Source organism: Cyclopterus lumpus, chromosome 7 (genome assembly GCF_009769545.1).
Source record: "Cyclopterus lumpus isolate fCycLum1 chromosome 7, fCycLum1.pri, whole genome shotgun sequence".
NCBI classification, from domain to species: domain Eukaryota; kingdom Metazoa; phylum Chordata; class Actinopteri; order Perciformes; family Cyclopteridae; genus Cyclopterus; species Cyclopterus lumpus.
This window is the reverse complement of record NC_046972.1, coordinates 1,975,875-1,988,220: the sequence shown is the minus strand read 5'-3', so window position 1 is coordinate 1,988,220 and position 12,346 is coordinate 1,975,875. Positions and strand designations below refer to the sequence as shown.

The window sequence follows — 12,346 nt, the reverse complement described above, 5'->3', positions numbered from 1 at the left end:
GAAGATAACATTACGGTCTAAGTAGAAGTCAAGTTTGGTGAAAAGTCACCATTTGTGTGACAACTCGTATAGCTAGAAAATATTAGTGTCTAAAACGTGTCATTTTAATTTGTTCTTACCTTTTGTAAGACAATATGTGTGTTTAATTGTCTTCTGCAGGAGCAAATAAATGCTGGAAAAGAAATCATCATCTGAGTAAACTTCTTCCCTGCCCTATACAAATCTGTTGTATATCTATATATATATATATATATATATATATTTATGTGTATATGTGTGTACATATATATATGATACAGATATAATTATATATATGTGTCTATAAATATATAGTTTATATTTAGAACAAATATGTATTTAAAATATATATATGTATTTATATATATATATATTTTAGATATATATTATGGTCTCCAACTTAATTTTTTTTGTAGGTATTCCTATGACAATTTCGAATGTTTCATGTAAATGTGTTCAGGCCTTGACTGGCATCATGCATGATTATTTTTGGAAAGATTGGATCAGTTAAAGCAACAGTCTATAACATAACAAAACACAGAAAGTGTGCGTTTATTGGGGTCCACATAACGTCAAGTGAGAAGCAGTGAAAAGTCTGTTGTATCATCTTTAAGCCCTTCAGATCATCCTGGAAAGAAGATTGAAGTTGAGCGCCTACTGGAGAACAAGCTGTTTGTTAAAGCAGAGAAATGTGAGTTCCACGTAACCTCTGTTCGGTTCCTGGGGTTAATCATTGAGACGGGTCAGGTAAGGGCTAATCCGGAGAAGGTCAAGGCGGTAACGGAGTGGACGACCCCCTCCTCTATGAAACAGCTCCAGCAGTTCCTGGGCTTCGCAAACTTCTACCACCGTTTTATCAGGAACTACAGCAAGCTTGCAGCCCCCCTCACGAGTATCACCTCCACCGTAGACCATGTTGTCAATTTGGAGTACATCCGGACGGTCAAGAGGTTAAACTCCCGCCAAGCGCGGTGGTTGTATTCTTTGGACGTTTCGACTTCTCCATCTCCTACTGTCCGGGCCACAAAAATACTAAACCTGACGCTCTCTCGCCAGTTCTCCCCCGAGGATCACTCTCCCTGTCTCCTGTCCCCGGAGACGGGCCTCCCGGCCACCTCTTTGTTCCCCCGCCTGTACGCTCCCAAATGCTCCAATGGGCTCATAACCCTCGTTTCTCCTGTAACACGGGCATCAGGCGTAACATCGACATGCTCTGGCAGACTTTTTGGTGGAAGTCGCTGGAGGCAGACACCAGAGCATTTGTCCTGGCCTGCTCTACCTGTTCCCGCAACAAGTCATCACATCGACCCTCTTCCAGCCTACTGCAACCACTCCCGGTGCCACATCGTCCCTGGTCTCACATCGCCTTGGACTTCGTCACAGGCCTGCCACCCTCGCAGGGGAACACGGTCATCGTCACGGTGGTAGACCGCTCCTCCAAAGCTGCCCACTTCCTCGCTCTGCCCAAGCTCCCCTCTGCCCGGGAGACGGCGGGCATTATGATCAACCAGGTGTTCAGGTTACAGCAGGAACTTGTTGCTTCCTTCCCTTTTCGCAGTTCCACAATATAATGGGTTTTTTTGTGCAAAATGTCAAAGTGATCAGAGAAAAGAGAACTTTAGGAATAACTCTTTGCTCCAAACAGAGAATGAGAGAATAGTATAATACAATTTATGAAAATCAGAATGGGGAGAAAAAGAAGGAAGAAGAAAGAGGATGAGAGTACAAACAAAACACATTTCATGGTTTGGCTTCTGATTATTGGACTTCTTTATAATCAAAAATGTCTATGACATTTTTTTTTCCCCCATGGTTTGCCTACAACAATATGTCATCCTCACAGCACTCTATTTAGGAAGATGAATAAAAGGGGACAACTGAGGGAGCAAATCAACTACATTAAGTTAACAGATTACTCATTTGAGGAAACAATTCATCGACAACCATATGTACTGTTTTCTCTGCAGTGCAGTGAAGCACAATTTTAAAAGGAGCTAGATATGGAATTCAGTGCGAATCTATGAGAGGATTGCCTCCACACGGCTCTCAACATTGCAACAGCTCGTAGCTAACAGTGCTAACGATGCAAGGGTATGTTCTATATGCTTCCACGACGTTGCTGTCGGTCGGAACAGCATCATCAGCTGTAACTGCTGAAAGAGTGGCAGTGCAGAGCCAGTGGGGCACACAAACAGAGATAACAGAGATAAGAAGCTGGGATTATAACACACAGGGAGGGAGAGGGACATCATTCTCTGCTCATGTAGACATGACATCACTATATTTTTATATAGATAACAGTTGTTGGCTGCTATATTAATGCTGGTCATATGGAGAACCTTTACACTTAAATCATACTCCCGCATATACACATGAGGTTATTATTGTGTGAGCTACATATTGGTAAATATCAACAGTTGTGTAATTTTCTGTTGTTTTTCCTGACCCTGAACCTAACATGGAGACCCATTCTTGTGGAGTGTAATCAGTGATATTTGTAAAGTTGGAATCTACACATTGGGGAATTATTAGAATTCTTGACGGATGCCTTTCTGAGGATGTCCTGAGATTGATAATAATAACTACCATGTCAACATCTAGAAGAAAAAGTGGCTGAGGAGGAACAAATAAAGGGACATGGAAGTGGCAGCATTAAAGGAGACGTTGTATGCGTTGTCCTTCAGCAGGACCTCCACAGGGTAATGGTCACTAACCTCCAGCGCCTGAAAGGAAAGCACAGAAGAAACAGTTTAGCAACCTCAGCACACATCTATAGAATAGAGCCTGGGTCTTATTTGGGGTATTTGCATATTTTAGCCAGATGTATGGTTTACATGTTGTACTACCATGTCATTTGCAAGTGCCTTCGTCATTTCTAGTGTAGATTGTAAAAAGAAATGCTACAGTTACCTGTTCCTCTGTGAGTCGGTATTCCAGCTGGAAGTTAAATGGGCTGGCTGAAAGGGGCACAATTGCCCTGGCAAACCTTTCCCCATGCACAACGATCCTGTTGTATCACAGACAGGACAGACCATAATATACGTGTTACTAATGTTTTCTTATTTTTTTCTCAATCAAAATATGAGGGCATGTTTAAAGCCTGTTCAAACCTACATTCTGTGCTTGGACCAATTTTATTTACATCTCTTCATTGCACCTTACTAACTCTGCTTCCTCCCGGAGTCTTTGTGACTTCAGGTTTCATAGGGTCCATTGGACCTGGAGGTGTCTGATGCTGGTCCTGGGTCCTTGCCCCCGCCTCCTGCATCCAGCCTCTGGCCTAGACCTGGCCTCCTTACCAATGGCCCTGCCCCCTTCTCTGTCCCGCCTGCCTCAAAGGCCAACCTCATTGGTCTGGCCTCCTTCGCAATGCCTCCTTGGACCAGCCTCCTGCCGTGGCCCTGCTGATGCCCCCCCCTCCTCTCTTCCTCCTTCTGTTTCATGGATTGTGGAGGTCTGGACTGTGGTCCATGTCTACTTCTCATTATTCATAATTTTTTGTCATATTCATTGAATGTGTAGTAACTCCTTAACTCTGTTCATTCTGTACACATGACATCTATTGCTTCTGTCCATCTGGGGAGAGGGATCCTCCTCTGTTGCTCTCCTGAAGGTTTCTTCCCTTTTCTCCCTGTGAAAGGGTTTTTTCTGTTTTCAGGAGTTTTTCCTGATCCGATGTGAGGTCAAAGGTTAGGGATGTCTTATGTGTACAGATTGTAAAGCCCTCTGAGGGGAATTTGTGATTTTGGGCTCTACAAAATAAACTGAATTGAATTGAATGAGGAGTTAGGAAAAGACAACTGCGCTGTGTTTAGAGAATCCGACTCCACTTTCATTAAACTACGTAATGATGCGTTGGCAAGCGCATATTAGTGACATCAGTCTGCAGCGTGAAACTACAATCTTTAGGAGATGCACTACAAAAAAGATCATCTTAGATACTTTGCCAATTGGTGCGTCACTTTAAATGTTGCCGCCGCAAGGAATTGTGGGGCGGCATTATCTCCTTTCAATGGAAGGTCCAGTGTTTCCTACGCTATAGGAGCTAAGTAAGGAAGCATTGAATCTCCTTTCCTTTGCATTTAGAGAATTCAACCAGCACGTATCATGGCGGCCACATAGATACTTCCGGGTCATTTCACTCTGTTAGAATCTTCCTGAGCAAAAAGGACTATTGGACTGCAGCCATGAGCTTTGGGACGGCCGTCAATATGGCAGGTTCAAGTTCGAGCGAGGAGCAACAATTAGGAGATTTGGGATGTATGTACCACAAGCTCTCAAGCCAGCTCTACTTCTTCGTCCAGACTGGACAATACAATTACTCACTATCGCTTCTCTAGGTACAAGTGGTATTACAAGATGGGAAGGGCCGCGGCTAGCTGGTTAGCATTCTTATTTCACTAGCTACCTCAAAACATAGATGTCTTTGACATAACGTCAAGACTGAAATCTTCTGCACATTTCTGTCAACAAGTCAAGTTGACAGCTGTACTTGCTGACCAGCCATCACTTCTCTCTCTCTTCCTTTTTTTTTTTACAAAGAACATCCAGTAATCCGCCTTTTTTTTTTGTGTGTACATAGTGTTTATTAATTTACCCATATTGTTTTTAGCCATGTTCTCATGTGTTTGTCATACTGTATTGTATCTGTGTTGTATTGTATCTGTGTTGTCTGGACTGTGCTACTGCCTCTTGGCCAGGTCATCATTGGAAATGAGAATTGGTTCTCAACTGATTTCACCTGGTTAAATACAGGTCAAATAAATCTTGACAATGTAAATTGTTTATGTTTTAGACTAAAATTATGACCAGATCCTACACATTGCACCTCTAAGGAGTGTGAGTTCACCTGTCGTAGGTGCAGGAGGTACTCAATCGCACAGTGGTGTCGGTCTTTTCTGGAATGAGCCAGTAGAGGCTCTTCCCTGTAATCAGGCGCACTTTCTTCCTGTTCTTCTTAGCGAGGTAGCCGCAATCAGCATTGAAGTCCCCGAGAAGCATCACATTCTGCAAAAACACATAAACACACACAAGCACAATAACATTTGTTGTGAGGCTAAAAAATCATAATTGGCTGAACTTTAAAACGGTGTTATTTAAAAGAGTGTCTCACAGTTCTAGTAGCTATTGGCATTCAGCAAAACAAGCTTTTACCTGAGTTTTCCACATCGTCTTCACCTGTTCCAATACGTCATACAGTGCGTCCAGCTCTTTAGTGGTGTTGGTTGGAGTGGTGTGCTGAGGTATGAGGACAAACTCCTTTATATCTGAATATAGGAAGGGGGGATGCAGCATAAGGTGTTTATGTTTAACACCATTATTACAGAAGAGAATCCTGAGGGTACTGACCTGTCTTGGGGGCTTTGAAGCGGACAACAAAAGGCTCTCTGGAGAAAGCGTCAACATCTCCTGGTCGATCATCTGGGTACTGATACTGGCCAGTGAGAGTCGCTGTGTCAGTCCTGCACACGTTCAGATGTTTCACATTAAACAGTACTGCCTGTACTTAGACTGTCTCAACATTTTGGTGACGCGTTGAAGAGTGACAGGAGTTCTGCTCACCTGTAAACAAACACATACTGCTCCTGGTACGAGGAAGACCTGCCCAGTCTCTCACTGGCCACTGCTTTATAGTCGTGTTGAGCGTCATACCTGAATATTGAAGAGACAAAGTTAGGGAAGTGATGCAACTCTGAATACTATTGTCTCACTGTACGTATAATAGCAATTAAATGCCTCTAAGACCAAAGTAATGTGGTTTGGTAAGAAGGGACGTGCACCCTTAATTACCCCTAGCATTTCTACCTTTGATGGGCTCCTCTAGACCAGGTTACTGAATATAAATAGTTAGGAATCTGGCTAGACAATACTCTCTCCTTCTCCATCCACATTGATAAACTGCTGTCCAAAATCAAATCAAAAATTGGGTTCCTCTACAGAATGCGCTCTGCTTTCACCGCCTCTGCTAAAAAAACACTTGTACAAATGACCATCCTTCACATGTTTGATTATGGGGATGGCGTCTACAGATCAGCATGCAAGGGTTCGCTACAAAAGCTTGATGTTCTCTACAACTCTGCAATCCGGTTTGTAACAAATGCTCCCTTCAGAACACACCAGTGCACTCTATATTCATCACTAAACTGGCCATCTTTGTGTACACGTCGAAAAATTCACTGGTTCTTGTTAATCTATACAACTCTCCTTGGTTTATCTCCGCCCTACCTGTGTCAGCTGCTGCACATCTCATGCCCTGCTTACAACACTCGCTCTGCTAACCGTATTTTGTTGGATGTCCCTAAGAGTTTCTCTGCACTTGGTTTGTCTTCGTTTAATGTTGCCGCAGCTACAACCTGGAATGAACTACAGAAATACTTGTAACTTCACTCCTACGTCTCCAAGTCGGCCTTTAAAGCCAAGATCACGGACTTGCTGAAAGAAGAATGCAGCTGTTTCTCAGGCTGTTAGCATGTTGCTTTCTTCACTCCGTGGCACTTTTTAAAACTTTTATTTATTTATTTTCCTCTCCTTTCCCTCAAGAGGTTTTCGCCTCTTGTCAGGCCACAGTTGAAAATAAGAATTTGTTCTTAATCTGTTTCGCCTGGCTAAATAAAGGTTAAATAAAAATTAAAAATAAAAATAATAATAATACATTTATTTATATAGCACCTTTAAAAACAGAGTTTACAAAGTGCTCTACATATAAGCAAGGTAAAAACATAACATCAATACAAGTAAACATTTCAGAAAATATATGAGGCAATGAACGCAATAGAGGAATAGAAAATTACAAATACAAAATAAAGCAGAACAGACAAACTAAAATAGGGGAAACAAGGGGAAACTGCATAAAAGGACGACATCACTTAAAAGCAGTTCTATAAAAATGGGTTTTAAGAAGTGATTTAAAAGAAGCTTATGATTCTGCTAGTCTTATCCCCTCAGGTAGGTCGTTCCAAAGTCGAGGGGCTCTGATGGCAAAAGCACGGTCACCCTTTGAGCCTTGACTTTGGAACGGCCAGAAGGGCCTTGAAGGGTCTTGAAGGGCCCCACCAGAGGATCATGTATGTCACCGTGCAGTCACGTCTGCTTACTGTGTCTGTGTGTGTGTTTCTCTGTGTGTGTGTGTGTGTGTGTGTGTGTCTGTTTCTCTACGTGTGTGTGTGTTTGTGTCTGTTTCTCTATGTGTGTGTGTCTGTATGTGTCTGTGTGTTTGTTTCTCTGTGTGTGTGTGTGTCTGTTTCTCTATGTGTGTGTGTCTGTTTCTGTGTGTCTGTATGTGTGTGTGTGTGTTTCTCTATGTGTGTGTGTGTTTCTCTGTGTGTGTGTGTCTGTTTCTCTATGTGTGTGTGTCTGTTTCTGTGTGTCTGTCTGTGTGTGTGTGTGTGTTTCTCTGTGTGTGTGTGTGTGTGTGTGTGTGTCTGTTTCTCTATGTGTGTGTGTCCGTTTCTCTATGTGTGTGTGTGTGTCTGTTTCTCTGTGTGTGTGTGTCTGTGTGTGTGTTTCTCTGTGTGTGTGTGTGTGTGTGTGTGTGTGTGTGTGTCTGTTTCTCTACGTGTGTGTGTGTCTGTATGTGTGTGTGTGTGTGTGTCTGTTTCTGTGTGTCTGTGTGTGTCTGTTTCTCTATGTGTGTGTGTGTGTGTGTGTGTGTGTGTGTGTGTGTATCAATCACCTGTTCAGGCGGCTGAGCAGCAGTGGTACAGCTTTCCCTTGTGTGTCTCTCACTTCCTGAAGCAAACACACATCACAGCGAGCGATGATCTGGACACAGATCACAGCAATGAAAAATGAAGTGATTTTCATGGTGACACACAGAATGTTGCATTGTGGGTATGAGGATCCTAGCTATGTTATGGTGTGTGGATACCATGCAGTGAGCCTTGCTGCCAATTTGTCCTACTTGACCAATTACATCTCAACATTTGTTCCTTTTTAGTGGCACCTATTGTGTTGATAGAATATAGCAAATAAGTTATTCTACATATTAGGTACAGGTACAACATCTCCGGCTATCTGTGTCTCACCCTGGTGAGGGTGTGCATGACATTGCTCTTCTTGGACTTGGAGTCCCCAAAGTGATGGAGGTTGAAGGCACAGATTCGAAAATCTGAGGCTCCTTGAACCTCACACACACCCACCAGGAAGGTGAGGAAGAGGAGGAGGAGGAGGGAAGAGGACCTCATGGCACAGAGCTGCAACAGAAATGAGATTTACACTGTGGATCACACGTCCTGTACAAAATGAGCTGAGGACAAATAGAATGTAAACAGACCTGTACTTGTAGAGCTCTTTTCTAGTCTTCTGACCGCTCAAAGCTCTTTAACACTACATGACATCATTCACACACTGACGGGAGGAGCTACGGTTCCACCTACACATCAGGATTATCTAACGTTCACACATGTTGATCATAAAAACAACAGGAAAAGCCCACTCACTGCTATCACACCACACAGACACACACACAAAGATACAAGACAATGTTTCATTCACACCACACAGTCACAGTCAACATGAAAACAGAAACCTGTGCGAAAGGTCAAAGGGCAGCAGAGGCTCCGCCCTCTTTATTCAGGGTTGGTTTAAAACAAACAATATCATCGCTATATACATTTACAGTGTCCCCCTGTGGGGTTTCACAGCTGCACACACTTAACGTTACACAATCCATACGTAAAGCTGTTCCTATGTGAGTATAAAAACACAGTGAGCACAGTCACAGTCAAGCATGTGTTCTGTTTGTAGGGCTCTCTCTCTCTCTCTCTCTCTCTCTCTCTCTCTCTCTCTCTCTCTCTCTCTCTCTCTCTCTCTCTCTCTCTCTCTCTCTCTCTCTCTCTCTCACACACACACACACACACACAGTTAACATTCAGACATCTCCGGTTACAGTTCAGATTCCCCGTAGCCGTTTGTATCCTTGACTCACTCTTTTAAAGAATAAAGTCTGGTTGGGGCACCAGCGACTTACCAGCTTGTTGTTCCGGGTGTTGCTCCTTGCACCTCCTTCTCTGGTGGAACTGGAAGCTGTTACTGGGCTACTGGGTTTCCTGTGGGAGGGATTTATCTGACTGCAGATAAACAGATACTCTGCTGACAGTTTCCTCAGTTAATAATAAGATCAGTATTGACTTTTGTTTCTTTTATTCAGATTTTCATATTTAAACATTAATCAGCTTTCATGTAACTAAGTGATTATACAAAGAGATTTGGTGTTTTATTGTGTTAAGCAATGTGTACATTTGGACAGTACAACTTGTTCCATCTTTAGTCTTTCTGTTTCCGTACTCTTGGTACAAACAGTGTGCTTCCTCGTTCTTTCTCTCACAATCACACACATGCACACTTTGGACTGGTAGCACCAGCAAAAGCAGTTGTGACACTGGGAGTCGACTGTGGTGGAAAGCAGGACTGGGCGTTCTCACTTCTCTCTACTTCCTGTTTACTTTGACAGAATGGGGTGGAGGAGGTTCAAAGTAGTTAGGGCAGAAAATGGGTGGAGTCTAAATATACCCTCTTATTCATATGTTTCCTTATATTGCAGCAAGAACTGCATCAGACAAGATTCACGGTCACATGTCATGTCCAGTATTTAACTGGTTTCCAATAATACAAGATTAAACAATAATAACAACGTTATCATAATAAACATCATCATCATCATCTTCAGCATAAATAATAAGTGGTTTCAGGTGTATTTTGTAGTATCAAACTGTGAGACTTTAACTCACATAGACACCTTTTTTATGGAGGCAGAGTATTTTCTAGAGGGAGATAGGAGGTCAGCAGAAGATGCCACATAGAAGTGGTGTTCATCAACCTGAAGATTAAAATGAAATGCAGCTGTGTCAAGTTTTTGTGTCATACATCTGTAATAAACATTAACTTTTGTTCGGAGCTTTTCTAATGTTGACAGTTAGAGTATAAGGGCTTCTAGAACACGAGGATTGAAGTACATGGATTGCATTTTTCTGCGCTTGGATGGCGAGCTTTGAAGCCCCTTATTGTCAATATTACTAAAGCCATGCATCCTTTGAATGCTCTGAAGATCTCAGTTTAGTCTGATTATCCCAGAGGTCACATGTCATTGTATACAGTGACGTCAGTAGTCTCACTTCTGTGAGGACCAACATCATCACACGTGAATACAGTGAGAATACAAGTCTCAGCTTTCTAGCCATACCGCATTTATGCTTTCTAGTCTCCTCCCCCCTCCTCTCTACCTCCTTCTGTTTCATGGATTGTGGAGGTCCATTCATACATTCTGTCATATTCATTGAATGTGTTGTAACTCTGTTCATCTGGTCACATGACATCTATTGCTTCTGTCCATCCGGGGAGAGGGATCCTCCTCTGTTGCTCTCCTGAAGGTTTCTTCCCTTTTTTCCCTGTCAAAGGTTATTTTTGGGGAGTTTTTCCTGATCCGATGTGAGGTCAAAGGTCAGGGATGTTGTATGTGTACAGATTGTAAAGCCCTCTGAGGCAAATTTGTAATTTGTGATATTGGGCTATACAAAATAAACTGAATTGAATAGTCATACCACAGTTATGCAATTCCAAGACTGTTCTATTTGTAGAAAAGGCAAAAATATCATTTATACTGTACGCAAACAACTGCTTGGATTTGGACCCAAACTGCGAGGGATTATCATACAGTGGGTAAGTGTGTAAAGGGGGGACTCCTGGTACCATAGAACCCATCTGGTACAACCCATCTAATACCAGAGAACCTATCTGGTACCAGTTCCCCCCCCCCCCCCCCCGTTTCATATGATACTAATATCCTTCCCTGAGACGTTTGTTCAGGAGATTATGGTTGTTAAAGTTATTTAATTGTTCATTTAATTACCAGTTTTACCAGTAATTCTTCAAGCACGAGGTGGCCTAAATGTTATTGTTCTGTTCATTGTAATCTACTTGGAACATACAGTAGAATCGAATAAAAACATTGTGTTTAACTGACAAGAGGAAATGTTAACCGTCTAAATGCACTCATTTGGCCATATTTCTTCAATAACACATGCATGTAACAAAGTTGTGATTAATCAAAAGTCCATAACACGGTAATATAAGGTGATGTGAGAACAATCCTTTAGGCACTAATTCTCTCCTCGTGGTTTATAGATAAGCCCTGTTCTGAATTGTCACTTTTTTTATGGATCTGTACCAAATCATCTCAGGTAGATTCCTCTATTGACAGATTACTGTACTGTGGTTTGGTCTTTGAAAGGATGCCCTTTCCCAGGATGTTTGTGGTGCTTATGTTCATAAGCATAAAGGCTCAATCAGAACACAGCAGCCGAAGGTGAATGGGACGCCGCCAGAGATCCAACACAGCACGGAGCTTTCTGTGACACGCTGTCATCACTACTCAGACGTCCACATGGACAACCTGCTTCACCTGATAACACACACACACACCACCAGAGACTTTACCTTAGAGGCTGAATGGAGCTGATGTGCTTCTGTCCATCCGGGGAGAGGGATCCTCTGTTGCTCTCCTGAAAGGTTTTTTTTCTATTTGGGAAGACCAACCCAGTGCTCACAGCTAACGCTGATTTGCACCAAGCTGCTGAACACTGATACATGTGCAGTGAAGCAATGTGTAACAAATACTTTCAGCCATTATGTCAACGTCAGATGGAACATGTTTCAAGTCCTGTTGTGTTCAAACTTACAGTACCTACAGGACAAAGTTGACCAATCTCAAATGTCCACTCTTTATTCCAGCCGTGTCAGACAAACATGCTAATGTTTTCAGTGGATTGTATTCTGGCCAGTGACATGCATGTACCTTTATGGTTATGCTTGTGTATGTATGTGTGTATGTATATATATATATACATACATACACACACATATATATATATATATATACACACAGATTTTAACTTATTTATATGATTTTTACCATTTATACATCTATAATACCAATTAGTCGCCACACTGGGTTGGGACAATAAGCACTCCTGTTGGGGATCCAACGTGAGCTGCCCTTCAGAAGATACAGGACTTCATGGGCAACAAGCATACCTACTTTATGATCAAATCAAAGTGAGATCAAACTTTGGAATTTCATGTCATCTATGAAGTTTGGATATTTAATGCATTTAATAGTACAAACTACCAAAATTAAATTTGCCAACTTGGATGGACAAACCCTTTTCTGAAATATATGGAGTGCACTAGTACCTTCAACATATAGAACCCATGCAGTACCAGACAAAACGTTTAGTGTGGACCGCTGGACACTTCTCATCCTCAAAGGTCTGGTGACCCGATCACTTTATGGATTATGGTATATTTTAATCTAGCAGGAATGATTTGTTAC

The 12,346-nt window shown here is 42.2% G+C and overlaps 1 protein-coding gene across 4 annotated transcripts; it reads right to left on the bottom strand.

Annotated features, from left to right (window-relative positions):
• Nucleotides 1-539: 539 nt before the first annotated feature.
• On the bottom strand, nucleotides 540-11,618 carry dnase1l1 (deoxyribonuclease I-like 1). Of its 4 annotated transcripts, XM_034536285.1 has the most exons (11): nucleotides 11,452-11,618; nucleotides 8,987-9,065; nucleotides 8,043-8,210; nucleotides 7,691-7,779; nucleotides 5,581-5,670; nucleotides 5,368-5,480; nucleotides 5,173-5,285; nucleotides 4,868-5,025; nucleotides 2,929-3,025; nucleotides 2,733-2,741; nucleotides 540-1,566 (listed from the first exon to the last, which is right to left on the bottom strand). In XM_034536285.1, the coding sequence occupies exons 1-11, from the start codon at nucleotides 11,601-11,603 to the stop codon at nucleotides 1,534-1,536; spliced, it is 1,101 nt and encodes a 366-aa protein (XP_034392176.1). In that variant the 5' UTR covers nucleotides 11,604-11,618; the 3' UTR covers nucleotides 540-1,533. The 4 variants fall into 4 exon arrangements, with proteins under 4 accessions (XP_034392176.1, XP_034392175.1, XP_034392177.1 ...); XM_034536284.1 differs by having other exon boundaries at nucleotides 542-2,741; XM_034536286.1 differs by lacking the exon at nucleotides 11,452-11,618 and adding an exon at nucleotides 9,256-9,272 and having other exon boundaries at nucleotides 542-2,741.
• Between the last annotated feature and the right edge of the window lie 728 nt (nucleotides 11,619-12,346).